At 44.8% G+C, this 21460-nt stretch overlaps 1 protein-coding gene across 1 annotated transcript in view; it reads right to left on the minus strand.

The window, feature by feature from the left end:
- Positions 1-21460, minus strand: part of rsf1a (remodeling and spacing factor 1a) — a gene marked incomplete at its 5' end in the record, with an annotated part of 131571 nt that overhangs the window by 51125 nt on the left and 58986 nt on the right. The window contains 3 exons of the mRNA XM_084309868.1: positions 4696-4894; positions 12812-14691; positions 17303-17451. Of these exons, the coding sequence (XP_084165994.1) occupies positions 4696-4894; positions 12812-14691; positions 17303-17451 (2228 nt within the window). The remainder of the gene's footprint in view (positions 1-4695; positions 4895-12811; positions 14692-17302; positions 17452-21460) is intronic.

Below are 21460 nucleotides of genomic sequence, written 5' to 3' on the forward strand. Positions count from 1 at the left end.
CGACATGTCTGCTGCACATGTCCTTGTTGTTTTCAACACAGATAATCTCCACGTGCTTGTTGTAGAGAGGTGGAGTCGAGGCGCCGCTTACTTTCGTTTCATTGGAATGGAGGCGCAAGATTTGAGGCAAAACATTTTTTTATGTTCGAAGCTTGTGCCATCGAACGAAGCTTCGAAGTATTTAAGACAGCCATACTGTATACTATATACCATGTATCCATACAACAGTCATACTGTCTACCATGTATCCATACAACAGTCATACTGTATACCATGTATCCATACAACAGTCATACTGTATACAGATACCATGCACAGGCCAAAATCTTGTAGCACAAGTATAAAACGTCTCTAAAAACAACCGCATAATTTAAATAGGTATGTGACTGGCAAAGGACATGAATCTTGCATACAGGGGACACAAAATCCAAACCTTAACATGAAATGTTTTCAGACAAACATTTTCTCTTTATTTGCCCATAATGGTAAATTGCAGGGACATAACTGTATACAAGACATCAATATGTTATGCAATTAGCAGTGCAAATCAATGTGTTGGGCGGTTTATAGAGATCTATGCCAATTAATGTTTATGTATATCCAACCGGGACTTTTATTAAAATAATTGATAGAGGCCTACTATGGTATGTGTATATGTGACCTTTATTTTGAAAACCATGTAAACAGTGTTTACGTTTGTGCTTTTGAGAGTGAAATGTTCAGTTCAACTTAGCTCGAAGGAAAGACGCTAATCAAAAAGGTTTAATGGACCCGTATGAGGCCATAGCTCTTACGGTGGGACTTTGTTTATAGAAGAGGAATGCAAAACGAGAAATAAACAGTGATTTTACGGGCAGTAAGTTGCCAGCCACTTTCATATACGTGACAATTAGTATTACCTTATTTGCATATTGTCTCATTATTAGATAGATAGATTGATTGATACTTTATTGATCCCAGAGGGGAAATTTAACTAGCCAGTATTTAAGTATTGAAAAACATCCTAATAGTGGGCTACTCACCTGTGCTCAGGCTGTGCTCTAGTTCCTGTTGCCCGATCAGCTTGTTCGTTGGCTTTCCATTTATAAATAAATTATAAATTTAAAGCCAACGAACAAGCTGATTATAAATTATAATGATTCGAACATAGACCATTTCACATTATTTGTTAGAAGTGTCCGTGTCCCAGTCAATCATCACTGCCAGGTCCAAATTAATTTCATTGGCTATGGTCTCTATCGTCTCTCCACATCGGACGTGGTTGTCATAAGATGGACTGATATCCGCTCCGTTCTTCTTGCAGAGCTAAATTAGCGGCTTAAACGTATTGAAAGGAAGTTCTTCTTTGGCGATGCAATAGGCCACATTCATTTTCATCTTCACGGAGAGTTGTTCGCTAGGAATTATGGGATTTGGTGTTGGATGTATGAACTCCGCAGACGGGGACATGGTCTTTAATCGCAGACTACAACTACCAAGTAGAATAGCGTGGCCCAGGCCCATCGATTAACTTCACGCAATTCTTTTTCTTCTCACACACAGGGGTCAGGCTATCGCACGGGTGCTATGCAGTAAATTCATTCATCACATATATGTCGCACTGTACAGCCCTGACCATGCATCCATACAACAGTCATACCGTCTACGTATACCATGTATCCATACAACACAGTCATACTGTATACCATGTATCCATACAACAGTCACTGTCTACAGATACCATGTATCCACTAGAGCTGTGAATCTTCACTGGACTCACGATTCGATTACGATTCAGCACTCCACGATTCGATTCTACGATGCAGCTCAATAATATATCACATCCTCAATTTTATAATCTATATTACTGCACATCGCTACTTTTTCATCAATTAATACAAGCAGTCAGATAAATACACTTTTATTTAGAACGTTTTTAAATCAGAATGTCAAAATAAATGTCTTTACTAGTGTTGCATGATACAGATACTAGAAAGGCATCTCGATACCCAGCTGTTAAAAACGGTTCAATACTTTTTAATTTTATTAGTATCAATACTTTTAGAATAGCCTGATGCTGTATTTTCTATGAGTCGAGTGGATGCATGACCGGAGCACTAGCTTTGCCTAGTGGGCGTGTCAACAGTGTCAGCTGAACACAGACCAAGGCATAGGAATATTCACAGATATCGCTGAATGTCTTATTTCATAATGCAAAGTTTCTGAATGGACGTTTGGATTAAACCAAGTTGTATGCAGTGATGAACAGTCTTTCCCAGCGGAACACAAGGTTAACATTACACAGGTCGCACTATGCATGCTTAGCTTGCTAACGTTAAGATAGCAGGAGCAGTCTGCCAACAAAGTTGTTTCAACAAATGGATTCACAAAATGGATTAGCATCCAAACGTTATTGAAGACTCCTGTGACCAGTAAGTAGGTACTACATACGTCTAACTTTTACTAACCATTTTTCACTGCAGCAATTTTGCGCAAATTGTTTTACGTTATATGCGTAAATGTGCACTGTGTGCCTAAAGTCCTAAAGAGAAATTTCGGCGGAATGCATTGATGAGGAAATCGTTTTCTACAGCCTTTTTTTTCTCCTCACACTTTTTACCAAAATCGCTCCTAATCACTCAGTGATTAGTGATCACATGTACTACACAAGACTTCAGGCTATAGACCCAGGGTGTTTCTTCAGCCATACCCATTATTTTGGAAATACTACTACTATGGTGTGTGTTGAGTTGTCAGTGAGGACATGGTGTGTGTTGAGTTGTCAGTGAGGACATGGTGTGTGTTGAGTTGTCAGTGAGGACATGGTGTGTTGAGTTGTCAGTGAGGACATGGTCTGACTTCCCTCTTCCTACATACATGACGTCAAATCCTCTTTGACATTACTGTAACAAAGCTGGACACTACTTCTACTAGCTTCTTCCACTACTAGCTTCCTTCCACCATTAGCTTCCTTCCACCATTAGCTTCTTCCACTACTAGCTTCCTCCACTATTAGCTTCTTCCACTACTAGCTTCCTTCCATTATTAGCTTCTTCCACTACTAGCTCCTTCCACTACTAGCTCCTTCCACTACTAGCTCCTTCCACTACTAGCTCCTTCCACTACTAGCTTCTTCCACTACTAGCTCCTTCCACTACTAGCTCCTTCCACTACTAGCTTCTTCCACTACTAGCTTCTTCCACTACTACCTTCTTCCACTATTAGCTTCTTCCACTATTAGCTTCCTTCCACTACTAGCTCCTTCCACTACTAGCTTCCTTCCACTACTAGCTTCCTCCACTACTAGCTTCTTCCACTACTAGCTTCCTCCACTACTAGCTCCTTCCACTACTAGCTTCCTTCCACTACTAGCTCCTTCCACTACTAGCTTCTTCCACTACTAGCTTCCTCCACTACTAGCTCCTTCCATTACTAGCTTCCTCCACTACTAGCTTCTTCCACTACTAGCTTCCTCCACTACTAGCTCCTTCCACTACTAGCTTCCTTCCACTACTAGCTTCTTCCACTACTAGCTTCTTCCACTACTAGCTTCTTCCACTACTAGCTTCTTCCACTACTAGCTTCTTCCACTACTAGCTTCTTCCACTACTAGCTTCCTCCACTACTAGCTTCCTCCACTACTAGCTCCTTCCACTACTAGCTTCTTACACTACTAGCTTCTTACACTACTAGCTCCTTCCATTACTAGCTTCTTCCACTACTAGCTTCTTACACTACTAGCATCTTCCACTACTAGCTTCTTCCACTACTAGCTCCTTCCACTACTAGCTCCTTCCACTACTAGCTTCTTACACTACTAGCTTCTTACACTACTAGCTTCTTACACTACTAGCTCCTTCCATTACTAGCTTCTTCCACTACTAGCTTCTTCCACTACTAGCTTCTTACACTACTAGCTTCTTCCACTACTAGCTCCTTCCACTACTAGCTTCTTCCACTACTAGCTCCTTCCATTACTAGCTTCTTCCACTACTAGCTTCTTCCACTACTAGCTCCTTCCATTACTAGCTTCTTCCACTACTAGCTTCTTACACTACTAGCTCCTTCCACTACTAGCTTCTTACACTACTAGCTCCTTCCACTACTAGCTTCTTCCACTACTAGCTTCTTCCACTACTAGCTTCTTCCACTACTAGCTTCTTACACTACTAGCTCCTTCCATTACTAGCTTCTTCCACTACTAGCTTCTTACACTACTAGCTCCTTCCACTACTAGCTTCTTCCACTACTAGCTTCTTCCACTACTAGCTTCTTCCACTACTAGCTTCCTCCACTACTAGCTTCTTCCACTACTAGCTTCTTCCACTACTAGCTCCTTCCATTACTAGCTTCTTCCACTACTAGCTTCTTCCACTACTAGCTCCTTCCATTACTAGCTTCTTCCACTACTAGCTTCTTCCACTACTAGCTCCTTCCATTACTAGCTTCTTCCATTACTAGCTTCCTTCCACTACTAGCTTCTTCCACTACTAGCTCCTTCCACTACTAGCTCCTTCCACTACTAGCTCCTTCCATTACTAGCTTCCTTCCACTACTAGCTAAACATCAGGCCTGCTAAGCAGTAAGCTGTGTGTGTGTTGGAGTTTCCCGTCATCGTGCAATGAATTCCTGGACATCACAAGAAAGTACAGGAATAATACTATTCTCTCTAAGCATAATGTTAGAACAAAAGAAGAAGAAATAAGAGTAATTTACCTTGACGGTCCTGGTCTGTCCTTCAGAATCAGCTTTCATCTCCTTCTTCACAGGAGACTTCTTAGTCTCCTCCTCCTCCTCCCCCCCCCCCTCCTCCTCCTCCTCTTCATCCTCCTCTCCCTCCTCCTTCCCCCGAGGAAGTGAAGCTAGTTTCTTCTCCTGCTTTCTGCTTTGACTCTCTGCCAGCTTTGTGCTCGGCCTGCAGATCGGCAAAGCAGAGGCTCTTCAAGAGAAAATGCATGAAGGACGTGAATGAGAGCGCAGGGAACATCAAGAGCATACAGACTAGGGCTGGGCGATTCTTGCTCAAATGTGAATCACGATTTTTCTCTCTAAGAATTGAGATCACGATTCTCTCACACGATTCTTATTTCTTCAATAAAATCATTTATTGCACTCTCTTAAACAGACAACATAACATATCAAAGTGCTTGACTTAAACATAACGTATATGAAAGTGCTCGACTTAAACTTAAAAGTATCTTGTAACATACAAAATAACTCAAGTCAGAATCGTCATCATTTAAAAAAGTTAAGTAAAATTTAAAAGATTATAATTTTTATTTTTTTATTTAATAAAAAGAAATCATAATTTTTAAATGAGATTGCATAGGTCTATGAATCGAGATCGCGATTTTATTTCGATTAATCGCCCAGCCCTAATACAGACTGTAGATAACTGTTGACTGCAGGGAACATCATAAAGACTAGATAACTGTTGACTGAACATCATAAAGACTAGATAACTGCAGGGAACATCATAAAGACTAGATAACTGTTGACTGAACATCATAAATACTAGATAACTGTTGACTGAACATCATAAAGACTAGATAACTGTTGACTGAACATCATAAAGACTAGATAACTGTTGACTGAACATCATAAAGACTAGATAACTGTTGACTGAACATCACAAAGACTAGATAACTGTTGACTGAACATCATAAAGACTAGATAACTGTTGACTGAACATCATAAAGACTAGATAACTGTTGACTGAACATCATAAAGACTAGATAACTGTTGACTGAACATCATAAAGACTAGATAACTGTTGACTGAACATCATAAAGACTGCAGATACCTGTTGACTGAACATCATAAAGACTGCAGATAACTGTTGACTGAACATCACAAAGACTAGATAACCATTGACTGAACATCATAAAGACTAGATAACTGTTGACTGAACATCATAAAGACTAGATAACTGTTGACTGAACATCATAAAGACTAGATAACTTTTGACTGAACATCATGAAGACTAGATAACTGTTGACTGAACAATACATCATAAAGACTAGATAACTGTTGACTGAACATCATAAAGACTAGATAACTGTTGACTGACCATCATAAGACTAGATAACTGTTGACTGAACATCATAAAGACTAGATAACTGTTGACTGAACATCATAAAGACTGCAGATAACTGTTGACTGAACATCATAAAGACTAGATAACTGTTGACTGAACATCATAAAGACTAGATAACTGTTGACTGAACATCATAAAGATAACTTTTGACTGAACATCACAAAGACTAGATAACTGTTGACTGAACATCATAAAGACTGCAGATAACTATTGACTGAACATCATAAAGACTAGATAACTGTTGACTGAACATCATAAAGACTAGATAACTGTTGACTGAACATCATAAAAACTAGATAACTGTTGACTGAACATCATAAAGACTAGATAACTGTTGACTGAACATCATAAAGACTAGATAACTGTTGACTGAACATCACAAAGACTAGATAACTGTTGACTGAACATCATAAAGACTAGATAACTGTTGACTGAACATCATAAAGACTAGATAACTGCACACAGCAGCATCACACCTGGACAAGAGGCAGGGGAACTATGTGAGAATGCTATTCATCGACTACAGCTCGGCATTCAATACCATAGTCCCCTCCATACTCATAGCCAAGCTCAGGGACCTGGGCTTGAACTATGACCTCTGCCAGTGGGTCTTGGACTTCCTGACTGGCAGACCCCAGGTGGTGAGAGCAGGCAACTGCACCTCCTCATCCATCACCCTCAACATAGGGGCCCCCCAGGGCTGTGTTCTGAGTCCCCTCCTCTACTCCCTGTACACACACGACTGTGTGGCTCAGCGGAGTAGCAATACAATCATCAAATTTGCTGACGACACAGTGGTGGTGGGCCTGATCTCTGCCAACGACGAGAGGGCCTACCTGGAAGAGGTCAAGGTCCTGGCGGGATGGTGCCAGGAAAACAGCCTCTCCCTGAACGTCAGCAAAACAAAGGAGATGATTGTGGACTTCAGGAGGTCGGGGGTCAAGGACTACAGCCCCCTCAGCATCGACGGGGCACCGGTTGAGAGAGACAACAGCTTTAAGTACCTCGGAGCCTACATATCCGAGGACTTGACATGGACCACACACATTGACAGTGTTGTGAAGAAGGCACGACAACGCCTCTACTTCCTCAGGCGCCTAAGGAAGTTCCAAGTCAGTCAGAAGATCCTTAAGAACTTCTACTCATGTACAATAGAGAGCATCTTGACCGGCAACATCACCTCCTGGTTTGGGAATAGCACTGCACAAGACCGAAGCAGACTACAAAGAGTGACACGTTCAGCCGAACGCACAATTGGAGGGGGGCTCCCCACCCTCCAGAACATTTACAACAAGCGTTGCAAGGGCAAGGCTAAGAGAATCATTAAAGACTCCAGTCACCCAAACAACTGCCTCTTTGAACTGCTGCGGTCAGGCAAGCGATACCGGAGTCTCAAGGCGAGCACAGAAAGACTCAGAAGAAGCTTCTATCCCCAGGCCATCAGGCTGCTAAACGAACAATGAATGAACACTACACAACAACAACCACCAAACGCACATAGCACACACATCCACACGCACACACTCACTTTAAACAAACACACTGTAGCACCCACTCCCCACACTTTATATTTATTGATGAAGGATTGCACTACAACTCGTACACCTTACTGTAAATTGTACCTAAATTGTACCTCATCCCATTTCTGCTTTGCACTATATAGTACTGTACATTAGTACACTGCATAGTATTGTATATTATATGGTAACTCAGAACATTGTACATATGTCTATACCGAACACTGTGACCTCATTTTCTTCTTCTAAATTACATGCTATACTATGTTATTTGATACTATCTTGTCTAGCACAGTCTCTGGAGCGTAACAGTAAGAAGCATTTTGTATGAAAGTATTCTGTACTTCTGTATGACAACTATTAAAGAAACTTGAAACTTGAAACTTGTTGACTGAACATCATAAAGACTAGATAACTGTTGACTGAACATCATAAAGACTAGATAACTGTTGACTGAACATCATACAGACTAGATAACTGTTGACTGAACATCATAAAGACTAGATAACTGTTGACTGAACATCATAAAGACTAGATAACTGTTGACTGAACATCATAAAGACTAGATAACTGTTGACTGAACATCATAAAGACTGCAGATAACTGTTGACTGAACATCATAAAGACTAGATAACTGTTGACTGAACATCATAAAGACTAGATAACTGTTGACTGAACATCATAAAGACTAGATAACTGTTGACTGAACATCACAAAGACTAGATAACTGTTGACTGAACATCATAAAGACTAGATAACTGTTGACTGAACATCATAAAGACTAGATAACTGTTGACTGAACATCATAAAGACTAGATAACTGTTGACTGAACATCATAAAGACTAGATAACTGTTGACTTAACATCATAAAGACTAGATAACTGTTGACTGAACATCACAAAGACTAGATAACTGTTGACTGAACATCATAAAGACTAGATAACTGTTGACTGAACATCATAAAGACTAGATAACTGTTGACTGAACATCATAAAGACTGCAGATAACTGTTGACTGAACATCACAAAGACTAGATAACTGTTGACTGAACATCACAAAGACTAGATAACTGTTGACTGAACATCATAAAGACTAGATAACTGTTGACTGAACATCATAAAGACTAGATAACTGTTGACTGAACATCATAAAGACTAGATAACTGTTGACTGAACATCATAAAGACTAGATAACTGTTGACTGAACATCATAAAGACTAGATAACTGTTGACTGAACATCATAAAGACTAGATAACTGTTGACTGAACATCATAAAGACTGCAGATAACTATTGACTGAACATCATAAAGACTAGATAACTGTTGACTGAACATCATAAAGACTAGATAACTGTTGACTGAACATCATAAAGACTAGATAACTGTTGACTGAACATCATAAAGACTAGATAACTGTTGACTGAACATCATAAAGACTAGATAACTGTTGACTGAACATCATAAAGACTAGATAACTGTTGACTGAACATCATAAAGACTAGATAACTGTTGACTGAACATCATAAAGACTAGATAACTGTTGACTGAACATCATAAAGACTAGATAACTGTTGACTGAACATCATAAAGACTAGATAACTGTTGACTGAACATCATAAAGACTGCAGATAACTGTTGACTGAACATCATAAAGACTAGATAACTGTTGACTGAACATCATAAAGACTAGATAACTGTTGACTGAACATCATAAGACTAGATAACTGTTGACTGAACATCATAAAGACTGCAGATAACTGTTGACTGAACATCATAAAGACTAGATAACTGTTGACTGAACATCATAAAGACTAGATAACTGTTGACTGAACATCATAAAGACTGCAGATAACTGTTGACTGAACATCATAAAGACTAGATAACTGTTGACTGAACATCATAAAGACTAGATAACTGTTGACTGAACATCACAAAGACTAGATAACTGTTGACTGAACATCACAAAGACTAGATAACTGTTGACTGAACATCATAAAGACTAGATAACTGTTGACTGAACATCATAAAGACTAGATAACTGTTGACTGAACATCATAAAGACTAGATAACTGTTGACTGAACATCATAAAGACTAGATAACTGTTGACTGAACATCATAAAGACTAGATAACTGTTGACTGAACATCATAAAGACTAGATAACTGTTGACTGAACATCATAAAGACTAGATAACTGTTGACTGAACATCATAAGACTAGATAACTGTTGACTGAACATCATAAAGACTAGATAACTGTTGACTGAACATCATAAGACTAGATAACTGTTGACTGAACATCATAAAGACTAGATAACTGTTGACTGAACATCATAAAGACTGCAGATAACTGTTGACTGAACATCATAAAGACTAGATAACTGTTGACTGAACATCATAAAGACTAGATAACTGTTGACTGAACATCATAAAGACTAGATAACTTTTGACTGAACATCACAAAGACTAGATAACTGTTGACTGAACATCATAAAGACTAGATAACTGTTGACTGAACATCATAAAGACTAGATAACTGTTGACTGAACATCATAAAGACTGCAGATAACTGTTGACTGAACATCACAAAGACTAGATAACTGTTGACTGAACATCATAAAGACTAGATAACTGTTGACTGAACATCATAAAGACTAGATAACTGTTGACTGAACATCATAAAGACTAGATAACTGTTGACTGAACATCACAAAGACTAGATAACTGTTGACTGAACATCATAAAGACTAGATAACTGTTGACTTAACATCATAAAGACTAGATAACTGTTGACTGAACATCATAAAGACTGCAGATAACTGTTGACTGAACATCATAAAGACTAGATAACTGTTGACTGAACATCATAAAGACTAGATAACTGTTGACTGAACATCACAAAGACTAGATAACTGTTGACTGAACATCATAAAGACTAGATAACTGTTGACTGAACATCATAAAGACTAGATAACTGTTGACTGAACATCATAAAGACTAGATAACTGTTGACTGAACATCATAAAGACTAGATAACTGTTGACTGAACATCATAAAGACTAGATAACTGTTGACTGAACATCATAAAGACTAGATAACTGTTGACTGAACATCATAAAGACTAGATAACTGTTGACTGCAGGGAACATCATAAAGACTGCAGATAACTGTTGACTGAACATCATAAAGACTAGATAACTGTTGACTGAACATCATAAAGACTAGATAACTGTTGACTGAACATCATAAAGACTAGATAACTGTTGACTGAACATCATAAAGACTAGATAACTGTTGACTGAACATCATAAAGACTAGATAACTGTTGACTGAACATCATAAAGACTAGATAACTGTTGACTGAACATCATAAAGACTAGATAACTGTTGACTGAACATCATAAAGACTAGATAACTGTTGACTGAACATCATAAAGACTAGATAACTGTTGACTGAACATCATAAAGACTGCAGATAACTGTTGACTGAACATCATAAAGACTGCAGATAACTGTTGACTGAACATCATAAAGACTAGATAACTGTTGACTGAACATCATAAAGACTGCAGATAACTGTTGACTGAACATCATAAAGACTGCAGATAACTGTTGACTGAACATCATAAGGACTGCAGATAACTGTTGACTGAACATCATAAAGACTGCAGATAACTGTTGACTGAACATCATAAAGACTAGATAACTGTTGACTGAACATCATAAAGACTAGATAACTGTTGACTGCAGGGAACATCATAAAGACTAGATAACTGTTGACTGCAGGGAACATCATAAAGACTGCAGATAAATGTTGACTGCAGGGAACTACTCCCTTCCAATACTTATAAGGTGCAAATTACGGTTTCTACACGCACTGCATTTGACACAAAAAATTAATTGCTTGCACCTTATTAATAACACATTACAGGTGAACTGTGTGCTCCAGTGGGTTCAGTCTGTAAGAAGTGGCCCTGAGATCTGTTCCGGTGTATTGTTCTGAGAGCAGCCCGTCTCCGGTTGCGGAGTGGCTGAAGCGTAAGATACTCCTTCAGTAGTGAAAACTAAACTTCAAAGTGAAAGTAGGACGTACAAATCACTTCCTTCTACTGCACAATATAGACAGATGATCATTATTTAGTTCAGTTTAAATACAACATCTTTCCATCAAGAAATGCAGCAAATTAAGTGGCTCTGCTTTTTATAGGACCGAGATCCTCGCTAGTGGCCCGGGACTGGGTCCATATTCACAAAGTGGGAGTAGCACTGATCTACAGTCAGCTTCAGTCTCTTAGTTTGAATATAGGTCATGAAGACAAATACCCCTGGTCACTGACCACAGATCAGCGCTCTGTCCTACTATGGGATATTTTGTGAATAATGGCCCCAGACATCCAACACTAGTATTGGTGCATTCCTATTTAGAACCACTGGACACATGCAAACACACAGATACAGACCAGTGTTTCCCATTAATTACCGAGACTGTGGCGGCTCGTCTAATTAGTCCCGCCACAGTTTTATAAAAAAAATATATATATGTAATTAAAGATTTTTAAATAAATTTATATATTTTTTTGTACTATTTTTGTTTTTATATATAAAGTTTGCCAATAGGGATGTATCAGTAGTATTGGCAGTGGTAGTAGTCGTAATAGTAATCCAGTATATTTTTTTATTTTCTAAAAAATAAACCAGTTCAACACAGGTAACCACTTTTGCTTCATTTCTTTGATGGCTCAAATGTATGCTCTAGTCCAGTGGTTCCAAAACCTCTCCTCGAGACACCCCAGCCGTTCCATGTATTTGTTAAATTCCACCACCAGCACACCTGATTCAACTAATAAAGGGCTAGTTAAGTTGAATCAGGTGTGCTGGTGGTGGAATTTAACAAATACATTGAACGGCTGGGGTGCTTCGAGGAGAGGATTGGGAAGCACTAGTCTAGTGCTACTAGCTTCTTCCACTACTAGCTTCTTCCACTACTAGCTTGTAGTGTGTTTTGAGCACAAAGTTCATCATAGATCTGGCCTCTTTATTTTGCTCTCAAAGTGCACCAGATTGATGCATTTAACTTTAAAATGTACACAAAAAAAAAGGGTTCCGGGAAGGCATGCCCCTGGACCCCCCTAGAGGGTCGGGGGTTCACCCCCCATAGTCTCGGAAAATCCTGTGGGAAACACTGCAGACACAGATACAGACACACAGACACCAACACACCTGCAGATCCGTGCAGACCTCCTCAGCGACCTCCCTTCCTCTTGAGTCTCCTCCTCCTCCTTCTCCTCCTTCTCCTCCTCCTTCTTCTGCTCCTCCTCTCTCCCCCTCAACTTGTTCCTCTTGTGGGGAGGGATCTTGATCTTCAGTCTGATGCCCTCCTTCTGGAGCTCCGAGGAGGCCACCTCCTTCACTTTCCCCTGGGCTTCCCCGCCGCTGCGACCTGCCCCCTGGTGGTCATCCTGGGCCTCAGCCCCACCACTGTGCCCTGCCCCCTGGTGGTCACCCTTGGCTTCCCCACTGCTGCACTCTGCCCCCTGGTGGTCACCCTGGACCTCAGCCCCGCCGCTGCGCCCTGCCCCCTGGTGGTCACCCTGGACCTCAGCAACGCCGGTGCACCCTGCCCCCTGGTGGTCACCCTGAGCCTCAGCCCCGCCGCTGAGCCCTGCCCCCTGGACCTCAGCCCCGCCGATGCGCCCTGCCCCCTGGTGGTCACCCTGGACCTCAGCCCCGCCGATGCGCCCTGCCCCCTGGTGGTCACCCTGGACCTCAGCCCCGCCGATGCACCCTGGCCCCTGGTGGTCACCCTGGACCTCAGCCCCGCCGATGCACCCTGCCCCCTGGTGGTCACCCTGGACCTCAGCCCCGCCGATGCACCCTGCCCCCTGGTGGTCACCCTGGACCTCAGCCCCGCCGATGCACCCTGCCCCCTGGTGGTCACCCTGGACCCTCTCCGAGTCAGTCTCAGAATTCCCCACAGTGCCTCCGCTCTCTCTCTTGTCATCCTTACTACCACCCTCCGTCTTAGGGGCCCCAGATCCGTCCATCTTCTTCTCCTCCTTCTCTCCCCGGTCGTCATCCCTCTCCCGGGGACTGGCGGGCTGCCCGTCGTTGTCCCCTCTCTTCTCCACTCCTAGCGTCTCATCCCTTGCTTTCTTTCCATCTTTCACATTCTCTTGTGTCTTTGTCTCTGCCTTGGGTCGAGACGGTGGAGATGGAATGCCGACAACAGGCTCTTGTCCCCCTTCACCTCCGGCCTGTCCTCCGTCTCCTCCGGCCTGTCGCTCGGTCTCCACGGAGGACGGCGAGGGCCGTCTGGTGGTCTGGGTCTCGGACATCTGAGGGGCTGCTGCTGGCATCTCTCCCCTGAGAGAGCCCTTCCTGACCAGCACAGACTGTCTGCTGACCTCCCCCTCTGGAGCCCCGTCCCCGTCCGGGTCCCTGTCCTCCCCGGTCCCAGGAGCCGCAGTACTTGGCCCGTTCCTCTCCTGCTGCTCGCTGGCGGGCCGATGGCGCTCCGGAGGGCTCCGGATGACCCCCACGTGACCTATCACCCCGATCTGACCTATGACCCCTATGACTCCATTCTGACCGTCTTTGTGTGTCCTCCCATTGGTCAGTTCCCGTCTGTCTGACAAAGTCTCCACAGGCTGCTGTTGTGAGGCAGCCGTGCCGAGAGGGGGCGCTAGTGAGTTCAATGACAAGTACTCCTCTCTCCCCTGGCCTTCCTTGGTTTGGATCACCGAAGGGTTGCAGACGATAATACTACTACTGCTGTTGCTGTTGTTACTGAGGTGGTTGCCGTGGTGACGGTTTCCCTGGAAACCCTCAGAGAGTTTGAGCTCCCTCTTCTTCAGTGGTATCTTGGCCTGCTGGTTGCTCCGGACGACGGCCCTGTCCGCCTCCTCGTCCTTGTTCACCTCTTGCTTGGTCGCGACGGAGCCGGGCGCCATGACGACGGACACGGCGTTGCTAGGGGCCTCGGGGTCCCGGGGCTCCGTCTTGACGATGGAGGTGATGGTGCTGACGCGGTTGTCGATGACCGGCGGCGACCCGTCGGCCCTCTTCAGCTCCACCTCCACCGCCTCCTCCTTCAGGTCCTCCTTCGGGAGAAAATAGAGGAACGGATTCAAAGAAAGGTCAAGAAAGGTCAGAGGGTGATTCAACGCCTCTGGAAAATACAGTGGTCCTGGGCCTGCTCCTTAACCCTTTCACTGCCGCACTACCAAACGGTTAACCCTTTCACTGCGACAATACACAGAAGGTTAACCCTGTCACTGCCACACTACAGAAGGTTAACCCTTTACCGAGGCTGAAGGGCAAATTATGAAGACCGAAAGGGAGGATTCAGAACATGGATGATATCATGGCGGAGATGCTAAAGCTACAGGCCAAAATGGAAGATATTGGGGTGTAAAGGTACACGTATCCCTACCGAACCGAACCGTTTCAGTACCGTACCGAACGGCTGTGTAGTGTACCGAACGAATACAACGGTATGTTAACCACTAACAACCGCCCACTGGGGGCTGTTTTTTTCCACACTCTAATATAATTATTATTATTATTGAAAAAACTATTTACAAGTCGATTATTAATTTCAATATAGAATATTCGTTGACAGCCATACAAGTACAATTAGTTACTGCACACTACATCACCCCTGAGTGGAACATGGAAAGCCAAACTTTCCCCCACTGTACCGAAAACCCGTACCGAACCTCGACTTCAAAACCGAGGAGCGTACCGTACCGTGGTTGTGTACCGTTACACCCCTAGAAGATAAGCTAACAGCCGTGAAAATATCCGAATATATGGAATCCAGGAGGGGGCAGAAAAGGACTGCCCATCTATGATTATGTTTGTGGAAAAACTACTTCACGAAAACCTCGCCATCCCCGACGCAACAAGTCTGCAAATCGAGAGAGGCCCACCGGGCTATCGGCCCACAACCACCAGCGTACTCACACCCTACTGTAGGTCCATTTTGGTCAAATCCCCAGCTCCAGAACCAAAGAAACAACACTACGTGGCAAAAGAAAGGATTTACCCGGCAGGGGATGCGCGTCAACCTAGACAATGACTAGGTTTCTCATTCTCCAAAAACGATTTATAATGATAATAGGAGAAATAGAGGGAACCCTAGTAACTTTACTGAATGTATATGCTCCCCCTGGTAGCGATTGGACGTTTTATAGACAGATATTTGACTTAATGGCCACAAAAACCCAGGGAATCTTTGTGGGTGGGATTTCAATGTTAGTCTAAATCCAAGACTAGATGCCTCTAGTGGTAACCCAGAGTCAAAACCCATAATTAGGAAGCTAAAAGCATTAACACATTGGTCGCCAAAATCGCTTTCCAGCGTTATTGGCCGCCATGCGTTGACCGCCAGGATCGCTGTACAGCGTTTTTAGATCAATATTTCATTTTTTCGCCATGGCATTCATAATTCATATACCCACCCCCGGTGCTGCAGCTGGACCTTAGATGTGACTGCAACGACGGCTCAATACCGCCGCCTGGTGGATGGTCGGGCGAGTTACACTTGCCAACAGGATGTGCCCGATGTGCATAGATTAAACTCATCCGGCAGTCACATCTCGTTGCGGGACTCCCGACAGACACTATGTACATAATGGATCGCTTTCTAAACGTAATAATCTATATGATTTCGGCGTTTATTGCGACATACAATGGACCTAGGCGATCGGCGTCGTGTACTTGGGATCTTTCACCGCCAGTCTCATTGGCCGACGGTAAGAGGAATATAACGTTATTTTCAACCCGATTGTGCGTTTCCTTGTTTGCAAACCATCTGATCAATATATCACCCAACCTACATAAAGCATTTACTGATGATCAGGGAATTTTAAACGATCCCCCCCCCCCCCCTTTCCTCCGCGCATGATGAAGCATAATGTATACCGATCATATACATTTGAGTTTTTTGGTGTAGCGTGTATGGGGGGGAAACGGCAATCGATAATCTATATAATGCGTTTGGGTCTATAACTAGCGTTTTTGGAATTACAGCCAAAAAGATTAAAAACATACTTATATTCTAGAAGGTATTAACACAACAATGTATGAATGAAAAAGTATAACGTTCCCACATCCTGAAAGATAGATAATCGATGTTGAATGGGCCATAGTAATGTCAATATAGCAATACAATTTAAAAAGTTATAGCCCTGCAAAGAAGATAAACATCTCCATAGACTTACAGCGCTGGCAGAGAGGGTACTTTGATGGGTACAATGGCTGGCACAGAAAGTGTTAAGCCATACCACTTTCTGGGGAAATACTACTTCTGGACTACTAACTACTACAGAAAAACTTGAGTAACAAGTTCTCAACTCAAGTTCAGACCTATGTTACTCTATTTCATTAGCACTAAAAGTGATCTTTCTTTATTGTATCATAAACTTCAGAATGTTATCTTTCAAAAGAGACCAGGTTCATGCATGTGCTATAAGTATAAAGTATAGTATTTTGGTTTGCAAAAAAAGTATGGTCCTCAAAAACGAAAACTAAAATGGGCACTTTTGGGGGCGCAGGTTAAGAGGTTAAAGAAAAGTTACAAAAATTGTATTGTACACTGGCAATTATAGTTCTAAGAAAAAAAAGAAAATCTGAATTTGGCCAAGAAAATTGCAATTGGTGCATCTCTAGTAAACAACATTCATCTCCCCGTCGTGAGTTGGTACCTACCTTCTTTGGTTCCTCTTCCTTTACAGGGGCGGCCATCTTGCTTTCTGTCTTCTCTGTGTTCCTGGGGGTCAGGGGGCAGGAACCATCGCTAGGCTTCTCCTCTGAGATGTTACTTGTCACCTCAACCTTCTGCTGCTCTCCACGCTCACCTACAAGAGAAGTCGTTAGAGAGGAGCATGTCGTTACACAGAGCGTGTAACACCCCCCCCTCTCCACCTCTCAAACAAACACCCCCCTCTCCACCAAACACCCCCCTCTCCACCTCTCAACCAAACACCCCCCTCTCCACCAAACACCCCCCTCTCCACCTCTCAACCAAACACCCCCCTCTCCACCTCTCAACCAAACACCCCCCTCTCCACCAAACACCCCCCTCTCCACCTCTCCACCAAACACCCCCCTCTCCACCTCTCCACCAAACACCCCCTCTCCACCAAACACCCCCCTCTCCACCTCTCCACCAAACACCCCCCTCTCCACCAAACAACCCCTCTCCACCTCTCCACCAAACACCCCCCTCTCCACCAAACAACCCCCTCTCCACCTCTCCACTAAACACCCCCCTCTCCACCAAACACCCCCCTCTCCACCAAACACCCCCCTCTCCACCTCTCAACCAAACACCCCCCTCTCCACCTCTCAACCAAACACCCCCCTCTCCACCAAACACCCCCCTCTCCACCTCTCAACCAAACACCCCCCTCTCCACCAAACACCCCCCTCTCCACCAAACACCCCCTCTCCACCTCTCAACCAAACACCCCCCTCTCCACCAAACACCCCCCTCTCCACCAAACACCCCCTCTCCACCAAACACCCCCCTCTCCACCAAACACCCCCCTCTCCACCTCTCCACCAAACACCCCCCTCTCCACCAAACACCCCCCTCTCCACCAAACACCCCCCTCTCCACCTCTCCACCAAACACCCCCCTCTCCACCAAACACCCCCCTCTCCACCTCTCCACCAAACACCCCCCTCTCCACCAAACACCCCCCTCTCCACCAAACACCCCCCTCTCCACCTCTCAACCAAACACCCCCCTCTCCACCAAACACCCCCCTCTCAACCAAACACCCCCCTCTCCACCTCTCAACCAAACACCCCCCTCTCCACCTCTCAACCAAACACCCCCCTCTCCACCTCTCAACCAAACACCCCCCTCTCCACCAAACACCCCCCTCTCCACCAAACACCCCCCTCTCCACCTCTCCACCAAACACCCCCCTCTCCACCTCTCCACCAAACACCCCCCTCTCCACCTCTCCACCAAACACCCCCTCTCCACCAAACACCCCCCTCTCAACCAAACACCCCCCTCTCCACCTCTCCACCAAACACCCCCTCTCCACCAAACACCCCCCTCTCCACCTCTCCACCAAACACCCCCCTCTCCACCTCTCCACCAAACACCCCCTCTCCACCAAACACCCCCCTCTCCACCAAACACCCCCCTCTCCACCTCTCAACCAAACACCCCCCTCTCCACCTCTCAACCAAACACCCCCCTCTCCACCTCTCCACCAAACACCCCCCTCTCCACCAAACACCCCCTCTCCACCAAACACCCCCCTCTCCACCTCTCAACCAAACATCCCCCTCTCCACCTCTCCACCAAACACCCCCCTCTCCACCAAACACCCCCCCACACCCCCCTCTCCACCAAACACCCCCCTCTCCACCTCTCAACCAAACACCCCCTCTCCACCAAACACCCCCTCTCCACCAAACACCCCCCTCTCCACCAAACACCCCCCTCACCCCCTCTCCACCAAACACCCCCCTCTCCACCAAACACCCCCTCTCCACCAAACACCCCCCTCTCCACCAAACACCCCCTCTCCACCTCTCAACCAAACACCCCCCTCTCCACCAAACACCCCCCTCTCCACCAAACACCCCCTCTCCACCTCTCAACCAAACACCCCCCTCTCCACCAAACACCCCCCTCTCCACCAAACACCCCCCTCTCCACCAAACACCCCCTCTCCACCAAACACCCCCCTCACCCCCTCTCCACCAAACACCCCCCTCTCCACCAAACACCCCCTCTCCACCAAACACCCCCCTCTCCACCAAACACCCCCCTCTCCACCAAACACCCCCCTCTCCACCAAACACCCCCTCTCCACCTCTCAACCAAACACCCCCCTCTCCACCAAACACCCCCCTCTCCACCTCTCAACCAAACACCCCCTCTCCACCAAACACCCCCTCTCCACCAAACACTAGGGATGCACGATAATTATCGGGCCGATATCAGCAATTATGACGTCATCCCCGATAAACTCGATAACGTTATTGATAGCTCCGATAACATATAATACATTTTTTGGTTAAAAGAAATCCGGTGTGGGAGGGGGCGGAGCTGAGCGATCATGGAGTAGACGTGTTTCACATGAGCTCCCTTCTACCGTGCTGAATATACGTTTCTCCCAATTAGTCTTTATTTTATTTTTATTTGTTTTTTATCTGTTTGCTAGGTCGTCGTGTTTAGTATACATTCATCGACTTTTTTCAACTTTCTACGATGACGGGGGTGGAAACCAGAGCCATGACTGCCCCAACCAGCAAGCCATCACCGCCGGGCCTAGCCGCATCGTCGCCCGTTGTCTGGGAGTTAAGCGAAGCTGTGCTCTTGGTCATGACCAAGCTACACGCAGACTCTGAGACACGCATCTCTGAAGCACAGAAGAAAGTGTTGGCGGATTTTTGTGTCAGCCTCCGTCGTGAGATATCAGAAGAAATACGGCTGGCGGTAGTACCGCTGACAGACAAGATGGAGACGATGCACGCTGTCTCCTCGGCTAATGCTAACGAACTAGCCATGCTAACGACGGAGGTATCATTACAGTGCGAGAAGATGGCGGGTCTCGAATCCGCCCTGCTGGCTAGGCAGGCTGAAGTCAACAAACTACAGTCGGCAATGGAGGAGATGCAGTCCCGGGATAGACGCCACAACGTCAGGATTGTTGGAGTACCGGAGACCAGCGGTGAAGGCCGTCTCTCTGAGACCGTGCCCGAACTGCTGCAGAAAATACTAGGGACGGACGTCCTCCCTTCGCCTCCTGTCTGAGTCGGCCTACAGAGCGGGCAGGTTTTCTCCCGGCGTGAACAAAGAGCCGAGGCCCATCATAGTCAAGCTGAACAGACTCCAACAGAGAGAACTCATCATGCGGTCGGCTCGTACCAGAAGTGGTTATCTGAGGCTTGGCGATCACAAAGTGGCCATTTTCGAAGACTTTACACCGGAGGTGCAAGCACAGAGAGGCGAATACAAGGTGGTCCTGACTAAGCTATGGAAACTAGGCCTGAGGCCCACGTTATTCGCTCCCGTGAAATTATCTGTGTTGGAGAAGGTCGGTGGTCAGCGTTTGTTTTGGTCGTTGGCTAAAGCGAAGGAATATCTCGCGGCGATACCCGAGACTGTTGCTTGATATCTATGTTGGGTGAGTGACTTGGCGGTGTGTGCCTATATACATTGATTAGGCCGACTATTCACAAATACTTGCCGTCATGCCCAGACATGCTAACTGCCCAATGCCCATCCAACTAGCGGGGCTTCCCAATGACTTCTGTTACTTGCTAAAGCTGACCTCATGGTCGTACTTGTGTATCGCCTCTTTGGAAGCTAACGAGCTAGCTGAACAATGTACATAATAGGCTAACGTGCTATCCGGATTCATCACTAGCTTACGCGCTAGCCTCGGGCTAGCCAGCGGGCTTCGTCTATAGTCTGCGCTGAGACATTCGAGACCCGTTAATGGTTACGTATTTTGGTTGCTGTTGCTGTTCAAAGGGACATTGGTTTGCACAATTCAAGAGTGATCGAATCCCTAACTAACTTCTGATATGCTTTTATTTTTATATCCAGGTTGTTTTGAGCTTGGGGATCCATAGTAGAAGCCAGGGTCGGTTGAATATGCATATACAATATATGATAACAGGTTGGGGCGGGTATGGCTTGCACTTCATGGCTATATGGTTATATGGCTTGCACTTTAGCCATGTCCCTCTTTTCCTTCCTTTTTTCTTTCTTATTGTCGCTGTTTTTATGTCATCTGTATGCGCGATTTAAATGTGATCCGATTCTACCTTGGACTAACTGCTGGTTTGCCTTAATTTTGTTTTGAATTTTCCGTGATCCATTTATGCTAT

This window comes from Notolepis coatsorum, assembly GCF_963971535.1.
Source record: "Notolepis coatsorum genome assembly, chromosome: 1".
Lineage (NCBI taxonomy): Eukaryota > Metazoa > Chordata > Actinopteri > Aulopiformes > Paralepididae > Notolepis > Notolepis coatsorum.